Source organism: Pelobates fuscus, chromosome 3 (assembly GCF_036172605.1).
Source record: "Pelobates fuscus isolate aPelFus1 chromosome 3, aPelFus1.pri, whole genome shotgun sequence".
Lineage (NCBI taxonomy): Eukaryota > Metazoa > Chordata > Amphibia > Anura > Pelobatidae > Pelobates > Pelobates fuscus.
Genome location: NC_086319.1, coordinates 370,155,424 through 370,175,156, shown reverse-complemented (window position 1 = coordinate 370,175,156; position 19,733 = coordinate 370,155,424). Strand labels below are relative to the sequence as shown.

Here is a 19,733-nt window from a genome sequence, read left to right as displayed (position 1 = left end):
GCCTTCAGATTATACTATGTTGCAAATTACAGGAGATTCAGCAATTCCGGGGTTAGTCATGTCTTTATAGAAAATACAGTCTCCACGGTCCCCAACCTAAACTCATACCTTCCGAAGAATTTTCAGGTCTCTATTTCCGAATTGGGGCAGCATCTACAGCATCTGCTAATCACGTACCCACTCAATTATCAAGGCAATGGGACGCTGGAAATCCTCAGCCTACACACTCTACATACCTAATCCCGTTAAAGAATTAAGACCAGCTTTTTGTGACTTATCTAAATTAATAAAGCTGGTTAACCGTATTACGTCTTATAGTATTTTCTTTTGCCCACTTTTATTACAGGCCTACTGCTTTGTCGGTTCCGGCCCACCACAACCGACTGGTTCCCAATCATTGATGTTATGGTTATTATATGCTAGATATCTGTATACGGCTATATTGCCCCGACCACAAATAAATATATAATATCTATATATATATATATATATATATATATATATATCTTTTTTTCACTTTTGTTTTAGAATATTTAAAGGTCGTGTGTCACTGTATTTATACTTTGTGATGTTTTAGTATGCAATACACTGTAAAAATGAAGATTAGTTACATTTAACAAGCGTTATACTATTCCCTTACCTTGCCTGATTCCTAACCACTTATCTAGCAGCCAACTGCCCTACATGTGCTATATGCAAGCCTGCCATCTGAAAAAGACCACTATTGCCAGAAAAAATACCTAACCTGTAAACTTGCTATACTATTGACCAGTAGGTGTCAGGGATGCTTAATATGATATACATAGAAATTATCCAACAAAAATAAAACTATTTAAAAACAAGCATGTGCAGGGCTAGACTCCCGCGGGAACGGCGTTCTTGCACTTGTTCCTGCTTAGTAGTCCTGCAGGACCTGCCTTTTGACTGTGGACCCCCTGCTCACTGCGCACGAGGGCCCAGCACACTCTGTGTCTTACTTTCGCAAGTCCTGGGGACATCGGAGCGTTGCCACGGGTTACCATGCAACGCTCCGCACAGCACTGCTGGAGCATTGCTGGAGAGGGAACACTGTGCTGGGCCCCCATGTGCAGTATGCAATGGCTGGCTCCCTCCCCCATGCCACTGGACCACCAGGGAATGCAGTCCCCCCTCCCTGGCAAGCTAAGAAGCAGGGAGGGGGTAATAAAATACACATATAAATGTAAAATAAAATGCTTCCGCCTCCCCCCCCCCCCCCCCCCCCAATTATACACTCGGCACTCACTAAACACTACATTCCTTATTCGCACTCTGCACTGCACTTATTTGTTTATTGCATGTTCATTTTTGAGCTGTCTTTGTAAACTGGCACTTTACAATAAATGTTGCACTGTATTTTCTGAGAAATATATATGCATAGGAGTGTATAATTAAAAAAAAAATATATATATATTTTTTGGATGGGTTGGATCTTGGGTGAGTTCCCACACTTTTTTCCCCAGGACTTGACCCCTGAGCATCTGGCTGTAATATTACTTGCTTTTGAGGTTGTATAAGGTGTAGTAAATGATAAAAGGAGTATCTGAATTTAAAGGATCACTATAGGGTCAGGAACACAAACATGTATTCCTGACCCTATAGTGTTAAAAACACCATCTGACTTGATCGACTGGTTTATCGGTTCCACTGATTAACTGGCATTTCTGATTGTCCGCTTTGTAACTTACTGTTTTGTATTAGTGATAACTTGCTCACCTCTCTGTCACCACCTAATTTGGGCCACGTTGACTTTGTGATATTATGTTTTTGTTTTTTTTTAATGGTTTTAGTGTCAATGTCTGTAAGCCATATAGCTCTAAGGAAGTTTAAAGTATTAGCAATACTTTTAGATCAGTTTTGCCAAAAATGTAGATCATCAGATGTTGAAATACAATTCCTATGATGCTTTGCCAGTATTTAGAATGAAAATCTTCTTATACTTAAAGGAATCTTTCCTTGGAGCAGCCAAGCTTTAGATCGCTGTGCAGTTTGGGAAAAATTGATTCAAGTTTGGAAACGTAATTCCTGAATTCATGGGAATTTGGGAGCAAGGTGTGTTTACTACCAATATCTGATGGTCCTTACCAAGAGACCATACATCAAGCCACGCTGTTTTGTAGAAGACAAAACTGTACACCGTAACTAGTGACATGAGTTTGTATTTTGGTTTTTTTTCCTGTATAACAAAGACTGCTTAAAGGGATACTTTTGAGGGTGTTGGCTCAAAGCATCACAAATACTGTTGCCTTACCTAATAATTCAATATTCTTTATCTTCTTTATGACACTCTGTCCCCCTAATTTACTCTAGTGCATATCTGATGACTAAAGTTGACATTTAGGAAATGCACTGGTAAATAATCAAGAGATATATTGATTTTGCTAAATTATTAAGTAATAGGCTTAAAGGAACACTACACTAATGCTACACAGTTTCCTTTTTAGGAGTCGTCTTCACCGAGGGAAGCACTGGGAGGCTAATGTGCATGCGCACAAATCCAGTCAAGTGGTCTATGAGTAGCATTTGAGTGAGAACAGAGTCTGACTCTGTTCTCAAAGAAAAACTCCACACTAGTGGAGATTTTCAAGAAACTGACCAGAAATTTGCACATTTCAGGCCAAAATGATTTGAATTTGGAAAAAATGTCCATAAAAAAAAAAATTCTCAGTTCAATATCTAGATCAGTAAATATTCTTACACTTCCAAGGGTCCTTCTCAGGCTATAAATGACAAACGAGAACAATAAATAATTTCAGACATGTGAATGGACTTTCCATTCATCTAGTAAGATACCCCACCCCCCCACCTCCATGCACCTCCATGCACTCTTACACAAAAAGCACAAAGTATCTGGTTAAAACCTAAAGTAAATTCACATTTAGCCAGTGTAGACATTTCTGATTTGTTTTATTTTCATTATATGTATGTATGTATGTATGTATGTATGTATGTATGTATGTATGTGTGTGTGTGTATATATATATATATATATATATATATATACAATTTAAAAAAAAAATGTTTTTAATGTTTCTTTTTATTGAATATAAAATAGCATAAAACAAGAAATTGGCACAATTATAATACATTCCATGCGATGTCTAATGTATCCAGGTAGGAAAGGACTTCAGGAACACTAATTAAAAGGGACACTCTGCTGCCCGAATGAAATAAACCCCGAATGAAAACAATCATACATTTATGCATGGTTTTCATTAGGGGTATATCTTAAGGCAGCTGGCAAATGCTGCAGATTACTTGTCTGTAGCCTTTGCAAGTCCTCCCCTTTTTCCCCAGCACAGACTTTCTGTGTCTGTCAAATCACAGACTTCACAATGCAGCTCAATGAGAAATCGTTGCAGGACAATTTTTGTTGAAATCTGCACTTTTTGTAAAATGAAAACCGGACGCACTTGACATATAAAGCACTTCAATCAGCCAAAGTGCTTTGTGGGTCTGGAGTGTCCCATTAATGAAAAAGTAATTTTAGTGGAGAATCGAGGGCCAGTTGCTGCCCTGGGTTAAAGTCAGAGGGAGTGGGCATTTGTTCTGCTTGATAATCCATATATACCGATATATCCACCATATTTAAAATTCTATAGAAATTAACAGGGGATTCCAAATTCAGATATTTTGACCTAAAACCAGTTGCATTCCTTTTCCAGTAGGGTAGTTTGGTTAGGGGGATAAAAATAACGTGTTTGGACATATAAAGCGTGATACTAAGAATAAGTGTATTGTGCTTATCCGATCTCTATTGACAATCTACAGCTGATCCCAAGCATGTTAAATGAGAAGCTATAAGTATATATTGTGCATGAATGAATATTCCTACAATTGCTTGCTATGGCTGACGGGAAATTCTAAGCTATGGGAGCAGAAGGTGCTTGAATGTTCGCATATTGACACGTTTTGCCTAAAAAGCTTTATTTCAATCAAACAAACTATTCCCAATTTTATCTTTTCAATATTTTGTGATTGTAACTCCAATGCAGTTTTTAAAGTTCTTCGAAGAGATTTAAAATGTATGAAAAACTTAAATATGCAAAATGTATACCTCAGCGGATTATGAAGAAGAAAAAAAAAAAAAAAAGAAATTCTTTCCCCTTAAACTATAGAACATAATTGAATAGTCTCCAGGAATGTCTGTAATTTTACAACCTTTACTTTGCAACACTGTACACTTGCTAAAATGATTTAATGGTGTTCCAAGATCTTTATGATCGATGGCTACATTTTAAAATCCCACTTTAACTTTTTGTCTATTATTATTATTGCCATTTATATAGCGCCAACAGATTCCGTAGCGCTTTATCAGTGAGAGCAGCCATTTTCGATTTGTCACACATGTTCTATTAGCTAATAATCTTCATGTGGGTGGGCTCTGCTTTACGCAAGATGAATTCTGGACATTAATATCTTATGAGTTTTTTTTATTTGTCTCTTCTGTGTTGAGATTCAATAGTGTTATGCCAACGGGGTGGGCACATTTAAAACAATTTACACATTGAAAAGAAAAGCACTTTATTTTCAATATATATGAAAGATTATACTACCTTAGCTATTTTAGTAACTATCACCCCCTATTTCTAGGTAGCCATTTGATCTAAATCTTTAGGCAATATACGTTCAATGCTGTGGCCCCACAGCTCCTCTTATATGGGACACATAATGAATGGTGCTTACTCTGCCCAACATCCAGTTTTTCTTTCCACAATAACCTATGGAATGTAACCTCTTTGTATTATTTGGTCATGTGGCAAATACTACTTTTTAGTGTGTCTTGCTACTTCCATTTCCTCTATGCAGCCACCTTTAAGCCCTCTGTTGTTGGAAGCACTACTTAGCTGACAGCTGAGCATACACATTTTTGATTGCCTGAAACTACCTCTGAGCACACTTATATATTATATATACCTGAACAATTTCAGCTTAATGAAGTTGTTCAGGTGAGAACTATAGCTCCCTGCAGCCATTCTCATGTAAACACTGTATTTTCTGAGAAAATACAGTGTTTACATTGAAAGTTAGGAACACCTCCAGTTACAGTCACTCAGAGTGAACCAGAGGGACTGTGGAGTTGATGGAGGCATAATATGCCTCCATCTACTCAGATCTGCTGTCAGCAGAGCACAGGGCAGCACTGTGCACAGTATCCTGTAATTCAGTATCTCCTTCCTCTGCATGCAGACACTGAACTTTCCTCACAGAAATTCATTGATTCAATTCATCTCTATGAGGAGATGCTGATTGGCCAGGGCTGTGTTTGAATCATGCTGGCTCTGCCCCGATCTGCCTCTTTGTCAGTCTCGGCCAATCCTATGGAGAAGCACTGTGATTGGATCAGGCTACCACATGTCAGCAGACTGCTTGTTTTTCTGAGTCTAACAGCATGCAGATTTACAGCTTCAGGCTTGAATACAGTAATATTTTTACTATATTTATGGAGGCATGAGGGGTCCAGGAGGGCTAGATGGTGGTGTTAACACTATAGGGTCAGGAATGCATGTTTGTGTTCCTGACCCTATAGTGATCCTTTAAGATACCTACAGCTTGTGTATGGTGTCAGTGCTCCGTGCTCCTGAACTTTAACTTGGTACCTGTATAGACTCTGGTTGAATGAGTGCTTCTGATTAATGTGGATTTAGGGATAAACTCTCTCTCGCATATATATATATATATATATATATATATATATATTAGTGTAATCTTTCATACTAAAAGATTTCCTTTGTTATATTTTAAAAGCTGTAAATGTCAATTCTATTGACATAAATATATAGCTGTTAATAGATTAACCTTTGCTAAATGCAGTTTAACACTTTACTTTCCTCTGAATCAGCAAAAGATCTAACAAAGGTTAATGTTGATACAATTTTAGCTTTTTTTTCTTCTTCATACCGTTTCACCGATTATGTAATTAACAAAGAAGATCATCTGTGCGTAGTTATACAGCTGTGTAAGTACCTCCTTTGCGCTGTTCAGAGTGCCTGAAACCAAACATCTCATTGCCCATAACAAAGATTGATGGCCGCACAAGGAAGGAATACCAATCATTGGATTGGCGGACAAAGACTACTGTGTTATTATTATTATTATTATTATTATTGCCATTTATATAGCGCCAACAGATTCCGTAGCGCTTTACAATATTTTGAGAGGGGGGGATGTAACAATAAATAAGACAATTACAAGAAAACTTACAGGAATAATAGGTTGAAGAGGACCCTGCTCAAATGAGCTTACAGTCTATAGGAGGTGGGGTATTAGAAACATTAGGATAGGAAATATCAAGTAGGAGTGAAGCAGAGCTGGAGGAGAGAGCAAAGCACTATCCCATAGGAGAGCAAGAGACAGGTATGTAAGGGAGAGATTACTCTGAGAGGCCATACGCTTTCCTGAAGAGATGGGTTTTAAGGCCCTTCTTAAATGATTGAAGACTAGGGGAGAGTCTGATGGCAGTAGGCAAGTTATTCCATAGGAGAGGAGCCGCCTGTGAGAGGTCCTGCAAGCGCGAGTTGGCCGTACGGGTGCGAGCAGCGGTCAGGAGGTGGTCGAGGGCAGAGCGGAGGGTACGAGGAGGGGCATACCTCTGGATCAGTGAAGAGATATAAGAGGGGCTGGAATTGTTCAGTGCTTTAAATGTATGGGTTAGCATTTTGAATTGACTCCTATAGGAGACAGGGAGCCAATGTAAGGACTGGCAGAGGGGCGAGGTGTGAGAGGACCGACTGGATAAGAAAATCAGTCTAGCTGCAGCATTCATTACAGACTGTAGCGGGGCAGTACGGCTTTTGGGGAGACCAATCAGGAGAGGGTTACAGTAATCCATGCGGGAAATTACTAGAGCATGGACAAGCTCCTTGGTAGCATCTTGCGTAAGAAAGGGGCGGATGCGGGCTATGTTTTTGAGTTGGAACCTACAGGACTTGGCAATAAACTGGATGTGAGACTCAAAGGTGAGACCAGAGTCAAGTATGACGCCAAGACAGCGCGCTTGTAGGGATGGACTTATGTGGATATCACTGACTTGAAGGGAGAGTGAGAGAGGAGGATCAGTATTAGGAGGAGGAAAGACAAGGAGTTCAGTTTTAGAGAGGTTAAGTTTGAGAAAGCGTGACGACATCCAGTCAGAGATGGAAGAGAGGCAAGCAGTGACACGTTGCAGGACGGCCGGGGAGAGGTCCGGTGAGGAGAGGTATATCTGAGTGTCATCAGCGTACAGGTGGTAGTTGAATCCAAAAGAGGCAATAAGTTTTCCAAGAGAGGCAGTATAAAGAGAAAATAGAAGGGGACCAAGGACAGAGCCTTGGGGAACTCCAACCGAGACAGGGCGAGGGGAGGAGGTATCCTTGGAAAAGGAGACACTAAATGAGCGTTGGGAGAGATAGGAGGACAGAGTCACAGAGACCGAGTGATTGAAGAGTTTGAAGGAGGAGAGCATGATCAACTGTGTCAAAGGCAGCAGAGAGGTCAAGGAGAATTAATATGGAGTAGTGACCTTTGGATTTAGCGGAGATTAGGTCATTAGTCACTTTGATAAGAGCGGTCTCAGTAGAGTGGAGAGGGCGGAAGCCAGACTGAAGAGGGTCAAGGAGAGAGTTGGAATTAAGGAAGTGAGACACACGGGTAAAGACAAGTCTTTCCAAAAGCTTTGATGAGTAAGGGAGCAGGGATATGGGACGATAGTTAGAGGGGGAGGACGGGTCAAGAGATGTTTTTTTCAGGATAGGTATTACAGTGGCATGTTTAAGGTCAGCAGGAACAGTGCCAGAAGAGAGAGAGCAGTTAAAGATGTGTGTTAGGATAGGCACAAGACAAGGGGAGAGAGCTCTGATGAGGTGAGATGGGACAGGATCAAGTGGGCAAGTGGTGGGGCGAGAGGAATGGAGAAGTGCAGCCACCTCTTGTTCAGTAGCTGGGGAGAAAGTCTGAAGGGTAGGGAAAGCATGATTTATGTGTGGTTGAGAAAGAGAACGGCAAGGAGGGGAGAATTGTTTCCTTAGCTGTTCAATCTTGTCAGTAAAGTAATATGCAAAGCTATCAGCTGTAAGGTTAGTTTGGGGGGTGGCCACAGCAGGGCGGAGAAGGGAATTAAAAGTGTCAAAGAGACGTCTGGGATTGCGGGAGCATGAACTAATGAGAGAGGAAAAGTAGGACTGTTTGGCTAGGGCAAGGGCTGCGCTGTATGAAAGCAACATGAATCTATAATGAAGATAGTCTGCCTGGGTGCGGGACTTCCTCCAGGAGCGTTCAGCACAGCGGGAGCAACTCTGCAGATAGCGTGTTGATTTATTATGCCAAGGTTGGGGTCGTGTTCTCCTCGAGGTGCATGTTTGGAGTGGGGCTGCAGTGTTCAAGGCAGATGTGAGGGTAGTGTTATATGTGGAGATGGCCAGTGAGGGACAGGAGAGGGAAGGGATGGATAGCAGTTGTGAATCAATGTCAGCCGACAGCTGCTGGAGGTCAATAGTGTTGCTATTACTGTTGGAGCTACTAATGAATGACTCTTAGGATCACATAATCCAATGTCTCAGCACATGTTTCATTACACTTTAAACCATAATCAATTGAAAGTCACATTTGTATTGCACAGTACATTAACCCCTTCAATTAATTAATAATTATGGCTGAATAAAATAGGTTGGCACAAGTGGCACCCAGGAAGTAAATCCCCCACCTTTGCTAAACTACAGCTCCCATACTGTTTTGTCATCCTTACAGTTGGTAATGCAACGTGGGAGTTGTAGTTTTTCAAAAGCTGGGCTCTGCCTTGTGACCACCCATGTTCTACTAGCACTTTATATGTATGATCTTATGAGCATTTCATTTTGTCTTTCTCAAACTCCAATGCGATTTTCAGTGCTGTGCTGTTGAGACCAGTACCTTGCATGTTGGCTACTATAGTGACTACCACCCCTTTTGGTGGTCTTGCCTCCAGATTACTGAATATACTATGCTCTTCTTCAGGTAGGATTAGTAAGACACTGCTGGCCCCTACTGCTCCTCCTGTATGGGACACATAATGCCTCTGGTGCTTACATTGACCAAAATCCAGCTTCCTTTCCACAACCCCCCAGCCCATTGCATATTTGCCATCTTTGTCCCAGGACATTTCAGTGTTCGGCACCTGTCTCCAAACCATAGAGATGGTGTCTGATTTGAGGTATCCGGGCAGTATCTGAGAATTGGCCTTGGCTTGGTAACTATACAAGAGAACGTTTCCAAAGGTGAGGAGGTCGCTCACTGAGGACAGGAAACCACCACCTGCCCATTTACATGAATTGTCCACGTACGGCGTGTTCACCAGACGCTTCTTCTTATTGAAATTGTAAAACCTGTAGGAGACAATGAAGAGAACACATTTAACATCACACATGTTTGAATAGACATTTCCCAACCTAGTTTTAGAACAATATGATGACTTTAAAAAAAAAAAAATATGTAGTTAAAGTCATAATAATTATTAGATATTTATGAAAAGTGCTGTGTACTCTAAAATGGCAAACACGACTACGACAGTATTAATGAGGCACAAACAACTACTAACAGCAAAATCTATTCTGGTGGACCAAAAATCTGTAAAATGGCTGAGGAACAAAGAAAAATAACATGCATATAGCATCCTATGTTTTACAAACGTATTCCTAACACTACAGTGTGAAACTATTTAGCTCCCCCTGAGATTGCTTTGAAAAGGTTTTAAACCTACCTTTTTCGCTCAGACCGTGCCTGTCTCGCCTTGGCTGGCCCCCGCATTCATGGGTGAGATCGCCAAACTTTGTCAGCCAATCCAATGTTTTTCAACAGAAAGGCAATCAGCATCTCCTCGAATCAATGGGGAATGTTAAGCGTCTCCATGGAGCGCGTGGAGACACAGAATGCCAGTGCTACACACTGTGCATTACTGAGTTAGGAAGCACCTCCAGAGGTGTTACGAGGCACCAATGTAAAAGTCAACGTTTACATTAAAAAGACTGCAGGGACAAGCGATAGACACCAGAACCACTACATGAAACTGTAGTGGTTCTTGTGACTATAGTGACCCTTTCAGTGAATTTGACCATTTGTTCTGACAAACAAAAGATTTGAGAGTGTATAAAAACTGAATAGTTTGCCTTCGGTGAGTCCATGCTTAGTTCTCAAACAAGATTTTGCTCATGTTACTGATAAAACTAGGCCTGTCACATATCAAACTCATCCTACATACAATGGCAATACATGCTATTCAAAATACAGATTAAGGAACAAGAAGTGTTTAAGGTTTTGTATTTTTATATATATATATATATATATATATATATATATATATATATATATATATATATATATACACACTATTGCTGTACACCTCTGGTTCAAGTTTGTTTTTGGTGTTATAAATTAAGGAGTAGCACACACAACAAAAATACAGTTTTAAATTTTATAAAGCTTCTTAAAATCACCTATCTTGGCAAACAACTATGAGGATTCAGCTACACCGTATTGTGTTAAGCCCACCGCGACTGCACAGTAACAGAAATTTGAGGAGAATCTCCCATGTTATTATTAGTGTAGGACCCACCGATTTTGGGGTACTGTTACATAGTGGTGGGCGTCACAAGACATGGCCATATGGTGGCCTTGTAAAATTTAAAGCTATATTATATTTTGTGTGTGCGCTGTTCCTTAATCTGTATTTTCCATAAATGTTGGTCTTTACCACCCCATGTGAGAAATGCATGTTCCGAGTGTGCCCCCATTTCGCCTTTTTTACATATTTAAAATGCTGGAAAGATTTCCATGTATGAAGGATAAAAGCAACTTAAGCCATATCCTTCTGTCCTTAAAATACAATAAATGTTTTTTTAGAAAGCAGTCTTACTTTGGTCTTGTGAATTACTTTCTTAGTTGCCTGATTATTAATAGGTCAAGAAGTCACATACTAGTCCCGAGTCGTGTCACATGTCATACCAGGAATCTCCTAAGAGCAGGCTGTGTTGGTGCAGGTGCGTTGACACAGGTCACACATCCCAAACACTAGCCCTGGGTCACAACTGTTAATAAGTGTGTTAGAAAATCAGTCCGTGTCTCACAAGCTCACTATGGATGCTCAGTATGTAACCTGAAATAACATACTATGACGATTGTTCATCTAGGTGGGATGTTCTAGAAGGAACTTTAACACTTTCTTCATTCTAATGCCTCTTCCATTCAAAATGTTTTCCTTAAATGTGTACAGTAAGAGTAGAGATTATATTTAATGTCTGCTGATGTCAAACACATGGGTTTGTTTGTTCTACAAAAAATAAAAAAATTCCACTTCCTGGAAAAATATTATATATTACATTGTTTGTTTGTGACTTGAAAGGTTTGTCACTATCTTGCTACTGGGTAGCATTTTTTTGATTATTTTCAGTCGTTCAGCGTCTTGGAAGCCATCCACAAAGCTGCCACCAGGGGGCAAAACTATCCATAATTTCCATTTGCCTATAGATAAAGGAAGGCATGTTTAGCCACACTGGTTAACTCTTCCGCTGCTGGATCCTTGCATAGTAACTATTCTAATAAAACTATTTAGTTTTTATATGGATTTATTTTGTTTTAAGCACATTATGGCATTACCAAACTGGCGCAAATGTTCTATAATTCTCATTTGTGGTATAGAACTCCCAACATTAATTCTCAGCCAGAGTAAAAACACAGAGTAAGTGTATCACGTCAGCTTCTCCTACTAGACAAGATCAAAATTAAGTATAAAGTAGTTGGATTCCCAATAAATGGGATCTCTAGTGTGTCCACAGAATCGAATGTAGGGGTTAACCCTTGGATATATGGCAAAATATGAGAACTGGAGGTGGTCACAAGCCCAAATGAGCTCAGGAGCACCAAGAATAGATTCTATGAGTCTACCCTTGCTGGACAGAAATAAAAAAAAACACCTTTATTATAGGGTATATATAGGTTCCCCAGAAAAATAAAGGAAACTTGTAAAAAATATACTAACACATCTAATAAAGAATAATAAATAATAAAAGTGGGGGGAGATAGTGGTGTATATATATATGAGATGGGAGTGAGCAGTTCAATCCTCCTAACCATACACCTGAAGGTTCCTTTAAATCTCCATATAGTCTATATGATAGGTAAACTGTGTGTGGACTAGGAACACTATATGGAATGAGGATAAATAATATATTTTGTAGATAGAGCAATTACTTAGTCTGGTATAAGGTTGCAAATTGATATATAGTTTTGGACATGAAAGTCATAAACAAGGTATCAGTTGTATATACCCAGGAACATCAAAGTCCTATATGGTATACTGCTGTTTCTTATAGGTAGTAAACTTGAACAAGATATCTAGGACATACTGCTTAAAAAGGGGAGGCTAATTGCCCCAAAATGCTTGTACCCTGTAAAGTATAGCTGCTTGCTAATGAGTGATGACGGCTTGCTTAACAGAAATAATATCTAGAACGTGATATCTATCTTGGATAGGTCACTCAACGAGATTCTGTAGCGTAGCTTTAAAGCAGGTTATGAATAGTAAGCTTAAACGGAATATCTAAGACGTGCTGTCTAGAAAGGGGTTAATTGCCCCAAAGAAGCTTTAAACCTGTAGTATATTGCTGCTTGCATAACAGAAATTATGTCTAGGATATATGTCTAACCAAGATAGATCACTCCAAGCGTTTGTGTAGCGTAGCTTTAAGGCAAGTTTCAATTATGGTAACAACGGATACTACTGTTGCTAACACTGTTCAAGAGTAGCTGCTAACAATGTTACAGAATGGCTGAGCAAAGCTATCCCGACAGTACTGACTGTAGAACACTAATAGCTCCAAACTGATATTGCATCAACTCCTATAAATCTCATCTACCTCCCCCCACCAAGTGAACACACAAAGTGCCGGTGATCAAGTTAAAAGCATAACCTAACACACGTTTCGGCGCTATGCAAGCGCCTTTTTCAAGGCGCTGGTATGTACGCCACTGCTCGTAGAGTGCCTCTTAAATGGGTCATGTTAGGACACATTTATTGTTCAGTCTGAAAGAAATGAAATATTGTGTAGGTTTTTTGGTGGTTTCTTGACCGCTTCTCTAAACATTCCTTTATGCTGAAAGTTTCCACATTCACAGAAATGCCCTGGGGTGTGGATTGCTTTCTTGTGAGTTGTGGAAGTTTTATGTGACCTGATCACAGTCTGAGTGAATTGGAATTTGATAATACCAGGTGTGCCTGGAATCTGCTCCATTTTAAGAATGAGCGGATGTGAAATTCCTCAGAATATTCTGTAGGTTGCCTGCAAATTCCAACGAGCACCCTAACTGATATCACCAACCTTTACTAACCGGCCTGTCAGCAGGACAGGGAATGGCATACAAATTAGTTATCGGTATGTACAAATCTGAGGTAATCTGACAGAGGAGAGTAAACATTCTATACAAAGAAAATAAAATGTAAAAGATATTTGTTTTCATACAAAGAGTTATTGCACGGTTCAAAGTCTCCATATTGCTATTTCAGCCCTAAAATCTATTTGCAGTCATTGCTATTTACACTTTAAAGCACTTTTTTACTAATCTGACGACACACTGAGCATACATCTAACTAGCTCTTTAGGAGAGAAATCCCCTCATCGAAGCCCAATTTTTTAATCGCAATGTCCCTATATTAAAGACAAACTATAGTGTTCGGACTACGGCTTTGTATTCGGAACATTGTTGCCTCGTTTCCACTGAGCTGTATGGTTCAGGTCGGTACAGTTTGGAAGAGTTAGAATGGTCCAGCCTTTTCAGGTGAGCGTTGGACCGCCAAGTTGGACCGCCAGGGGGCATGCAGGGTTTAGACCAAATGCCTAGCCTTTCATTTGTCGTGAGCAATGACGTTTTCCTGTCCGCCAATCAATGGATTGTATAGTGTGACGCCAGTAGCTTTGCCGTAACCGTACCGTACCATTTCATATGGACCTACATCTGAAGGGGGCCCAGGAATGGTTTGGTTGTATGGGCCACTTTCATAATGGAAACACTCAAAATAGCGTACCAGACCATACCACTCAGTGGAAACGGGGCATATATTATCCTTCTGTCCTAGTGCCACTCTCCCATCGATAAAGGGTTAAATAACCCTTTAAACACTTACCTGGTCCAGCTCAGAGGTCCCTCGGTGCGGTGTTGGACTCCTCCTCCAACATCAGCAGCAGACAGTGGCAACATTATGCTTTTCCATGTGATATTCAACACGTTTGAAGTCCTCATGCACAGCGTTAGTAAGCCCAGCATAATTTCACAGATGCAGGAAGTGCCTCTGATGGTTGTTTAAAGGAACAGGGACATTGCACCTAGACCACTTCAATTAGATGAAGTGGTCTGAGTGCCTATAGTGTTCCTTTAATACTAATGTCCCTATATAACCTGCCTGTAGCATCTGTCATACTGAGCAGCTTGGTGTGAAATGCAAAGTAAGTTAACTCTTATAGAGCTAACTTTAACCCTCAGGGGGGACCTAAATCGTGACTAGGGCATTATAGCTTTAGGAACACACATTTGTATTCCTAATGCTTGAGTTTTCGTTTAATGCTAAAGCGGACTTAGAAACTTTTTCAAGTTCAGCTACTTTGACCTTAAATTTTAAATTCACTTTGATTTCTCTCTTTAGTAAATAGCCCTGATAAACATGTACGGATTCCGGCCTGGCTGGGTAGAATTTACTAATTTGAAACTTGGCATGAAAGAAAGAGGCACGATTTTAAATTCATTGCCATAGCAACTGCACCTGTACACAATAAAAAGTCTACTCGTCCCCATGCACACTTCACCTGTGATTGCCTGAGCAAGCTGCCTTTAGTGTTTCCATATACCTGACTTGCCAAATACCACTGCATAATCAATGCTTAAATGTACTTAGATATATATTCTATGTATTATTTTTTTTCAACTGAGGTTGATTTCCATACCCCTCCCCGACACTAGGAGGTATGAAGGCAGGACAGAGAGTGCAGAGACTACATGGGGGCACTTGTATAGGAACCACCTGGGACACGTGTCATGGGAACCCCAAATAGAGACTGTCCCACTCCACTAAATACTGGTCTATTTGATCTGGAAAACACAAGTTTTGCATCTAGCCATCTATATTTTGTGAAATGTTCTTTGCTCTTTCATATAGAGCTTTAATAGCTTAATTTCTGATTGAATAGGATAGGTTGAACATGCATCAATCTATGTGAATATGACATAAACAAAGACTTGCAGGCTGGGCTAGGATAGTTATTGAATATCATGATTGGCACATTGGTTCCCCACTTCTATTATCTACCTTACAGCTTGGTCAGTTCGAACAAGCTAGACTGTAGTAAGTAAAAAACTGGTCACATGAATATAATGGCTGCTTGCATGCTGTGCAAATAATGGGTTTGCGAAGAATTCACCATGTGACCTCTTTTAGTAATAAAGTGTTTACTTAATTATACTCTACGTTTTCCATTTAATGTCTAACAATTAGTGGCCAACACAGACATGTCACTTCAATTATTAAATAAATGTTGTTATTGCATGGCTTAATAACTAAAATAACATTTTAAAAAGGAGGACAGAAAATGTATATTTTTATTTTTAAAGACTCTGTGTCTGATAAACCCTTTGAATAAACAAGGTAGCTTTTGTATCAAATACCCACACTTACTGTCCCCATTATGCTCCAAAACGAAATACCACAAATAGCACCTACAGTTGAAACAAAATTCTCTGTCAGTCACCCTCTCGATAGAAGCTGGAGGATCGGGGACAAACCAGGAAAAGAATATTTGGCTTCAGCCAGGCAACATTGTTTACTGTATGTTGATATTATTTAAAAAAAAATAACGTATATTATATGTTACGCAGGCACTTTGGGAATTTGCAACAGCAGTCACAATTCTTTCCTGAAAACATTCTGCCTTGGGACAGACATCTTCTCTACAGATCTCTGGCCTTAATTTTCTGTATTATCACCAAGTTTATTTTTGCCCCTCACCTCCTTGTCCCACTTCTGTATTTATTTCTCTCTCTCTCTCTCTCTCTCTCTCTCTCTCTCTCTTTCCCCTCATGGCTTCCCTCCTTGCAGTTCATGTGACCAAACAGTTGGTTAATGCAATGAAGTTGGGAGGTGGTCATGGGGACATGTGCAAACTATAGATTGTTGTTTTCTAGTAATAATTGACATGTCATGACACGTTGGAAATTTGTTTATTTAAAGTGTTGTATTTCAAAAACTAAATAAACCATCATTGAAAATAAATATCCATGCAAAATGTTTACATGACATTTATTTATTTTAGTTTTTAGTTAATTTTAAAATTAACAATTGCCCTTTCACACTTTTTTTTTATAACTTCTATATATACATACACACACATACACACACACACAAGACAAGGAATACTGTATCTCAATTCCCGATTTATTTATTTTTCTGAAAATGTATATTGTTTACATTTTAGATATCGCTGAACAGTAGTGTAGTGTACAAAAAAAATTTGTGTAAGTTCTAATTTGGAGTGCTATGTACGCATCTCGTGCCTTAAAAAGAATATTTATTTAAAAATGTATATATTTATTTTTGAGGCTATAACAAAAATATATATCAATTTCCACTTTGGGGGAAAAAAGAAAAATAATAGGTATACATGCAGGGTGATGTACCAGCCAGTGGTGCCACGAGCATCAATGGTAACACCGTAGGGGGTAGCTCCAGCCGTAAAATGTGGTGTCAGCTTGACATACAGTCTTGGAAGGCACGCTGACTGGCTCCACAAAGGTCTTTTCCTGTATAAAGCATTGTTGACATGCTATAACATGGGTTCATTGCCCTGAATGCCCTTTGCACAACAAGAGTATGTCTAATGATGCACTTGCGCTATACTCTTTGGGACTTGGAGACATCATAGGCCAAATGGTTGGACACAACACGAAAAGATGGAAATGTAACTACTGCATACAATATTTTTTAACAGGTGTAAAAAAAAAAATAATCTATTTACTGAGACAAATCTATTAAATTAAAATAGATTAAGAATTTTAATTACACAAATATCACATTTTGAGGGCAAAACTGGTCATTACTTTTCATTCTATAGAGGAGGTCTTGTCTGTAGACCATAAGTGGCCAAAATATGGGATAAAATAAGAAGGCATATTTCGGAGCCCGCAAAGGAGAACATTTAGATAATGCCACAGAAATGTAAAAATACTGAATGCCAAGAATAATATTTTAGGAATCGTGACTTTCTGACTCCTGATGTGTACTCAATCCAGGAATTTTCCTGGTACACTAGCAAATTCAGAACTGTTCGATTGCAGTCATTTATTTCCAGGTACTCTCTCTCTCTCTCTTATTTAGTTATTTATTGGTTAATGATTTCTTCCGGAATAAAGTTTGTTTTTCAGGCATACAATTTTATGGTAAAATAACAAAAAAGAAAAAGGAGAAATTGAAGATACAGTGAAGGTAATGACTAATGTAAGCAGAACTAGTGAAATATAACTAGCACAGCACAGCTTCATCCTAGGGATAGCGATTTTGAGTGGAAATCTAGTTACCTATTACTAGCTGCACCAGACAATGATACCAATAGGCTTGCTGAAGAGTGTAATTCTGGTTTCCCAAATAAATTCACTACTGGGCTAAAATTACTGGAGGAGGGCTGATTTAATAAAAAGAAAACAGTGAAATGCAGACACTGCTGGACAGTGTATTATAACTATCATTAATCACAGACAGCATGTCCAGTCGATACCCGAAGATTAAAGCAACCCTAGGGCCAATCTCAACACTAATCTTACCCCTCCACAATCAACTAATATAAAAGCAAAGGTTTTTCTGATATCCAAAAGGCTTTGAATATACAGAGAGAAGAGGGAGTTAGACAAACGGAATAAGCTCTAACTGGATGGGTATAGGAATTTCACCAAATCCTATAAAAGCAATAGGAATGGCACCATATAGTATAGTGCAAAGTATCCAGCAGCTATGCAGACAATGAAATCTCAGGTATACACTTTCACACACAGTGTAATAATATGGTAGATACTCTTAAAGTGACCAACTGCAGTATATATGGTATAGGCATCCTAATCACTGATTGGAGGAAACAAAGGATAGGTGATACCAATGCCAAAATGATATACTTCTATAAGAATATAAGATAATACAAAAGTCCACTTAGAATCAAGCATACCAGTATATGGAACTGGTTGCTAAAGGCAATATAAATAATATATATCGCTAGAACCACAAAAATAATAATAATAATAATAATAACAACAACAACAACAACCTGGGATCAAAACAACCAGTGTATTATTTAAAAGTTAAAAATAAAGATGGATATCAATGCACCAGAGTGTAACCAGTCTATTGCAGTCTACCCTAAGATGAAAGGAACCCTGGGGCCAACCCCAACGCTAATCTTACCCCTCCACAATCTTGTAATATAAAAGATACGCAACAGTGAAGAATATATTTAGGAAAATGAATACCATCTTGGAGTTTCTGAGAAATTCATACTTTGATCTATTATGGCTCCAGAGCCCCTCGATGGTATTCTTCTCCCATAAAAACAGGATTTACTTTTGTGTATTTTCTAACGCACCCATCCACAGTCACGCACATGCTGGGTTTCCATTGCTCAATACAGAAAATGCACCGGTGATCGTTCTCGATAAGGTGGCTAAACAACTCTTCTATTATTTCAGGCTAGCTATAAATCAATGAATCGCCTTTATAAATGGAAAAATAATTAATCAATTAAATCCTTGAGCGCACTTCACTCTGGGAATAGGGCTGTTAAACCTATTGCTCACACAAGGTCACCCACATAGGTAAGCAGTGTGGTTCCGCCATCATCTTAACATTGGATAAACTTTTATCAGTCTGGAGAGATTCCTAGATCCTTACGGATTTAAATGGTGGTGATGGAGATGTTTACACGACATCATAAGGTGGGTGGCTGCATACTTTTACCAAGTAATGGAAACCCCTCGACAGTAAAGCATAAAATTGTACATTTTGAGTTATATTGTGACATCCTATTTATTAAATGCAGTGTAACCATGTAAAAATTATGTTATTAGATGTATTATTTCATCTCTGGATAGTATTGGGTTTTAGAATAACAATTGCATTTAAATAGACACTGCAGGCACCCAGACCACTTCATTGAGATGAAGTGCTCTGGGTGCCATGTTTTCTCCATTTACCACTGCAGCTGCAGAACGGCAATGTTTTCACTGCAGAGTTTAAGTGCATGGTTAGCCTCTGCTATATGTATGGTGGGCAATATTCATATAAATAAAACAAGACCACACACTAACCACAGACAATGTTTCATTACTTTTCAATGGGCTTGGCCGTGGTGTTTATTCAAAGCTCAAGGGGCATACAATCATAACTTTGTAACCATAACCATTAAACATATGGTTCACCACCTTTCAAAACTTTTAACTTTATTAACCACCAAATAGCCAGTCAGTCATAACTAACCTGACCGCGTTTTACTTAAAACCATCTACCACCATATCCTTCCTCAGAACTTGACCCTGAGGATGACTTTTACCCCAATGCTTCATAGCATCACAACAATACAATTAAATAAAAGTAAAGAGAGGGGGGTATAGGGTCCATCCGCACCAATCCTGCTTCAGTCCACTCTGACAGGATTAAACTTGTGCTGATTCTTTTTATATACTGT

At 39.1% G+C, this 19,733-nt stretch overlaps 1 protein-coding gene across 1 annotated transcript in view; it reads right to left on the bottom strand.

Moving 5' to 3' along the window:
• Positions 1 to 8,521: 8,521 nt before the first annotated feature.
• Positions 8,522 to 19,733, bottom strand: part of LACTB (lactamase beta) — a 46,479-nt gene continuing 35,267 nt past the window's right edge. Inside the window, exon 6 of the mRNA XM_063445905.1 lies at positions 8,522 to 9,356. Coding sequence (XP_063301975.1) covers positions 8,834 to 9,356 — 523 coding nt within the window. The 3' untranslated portion in view covers positions 8,522 to 8,833. The remainder of the gene's footprint in view (positions 9,357 to 19,733) is intronic.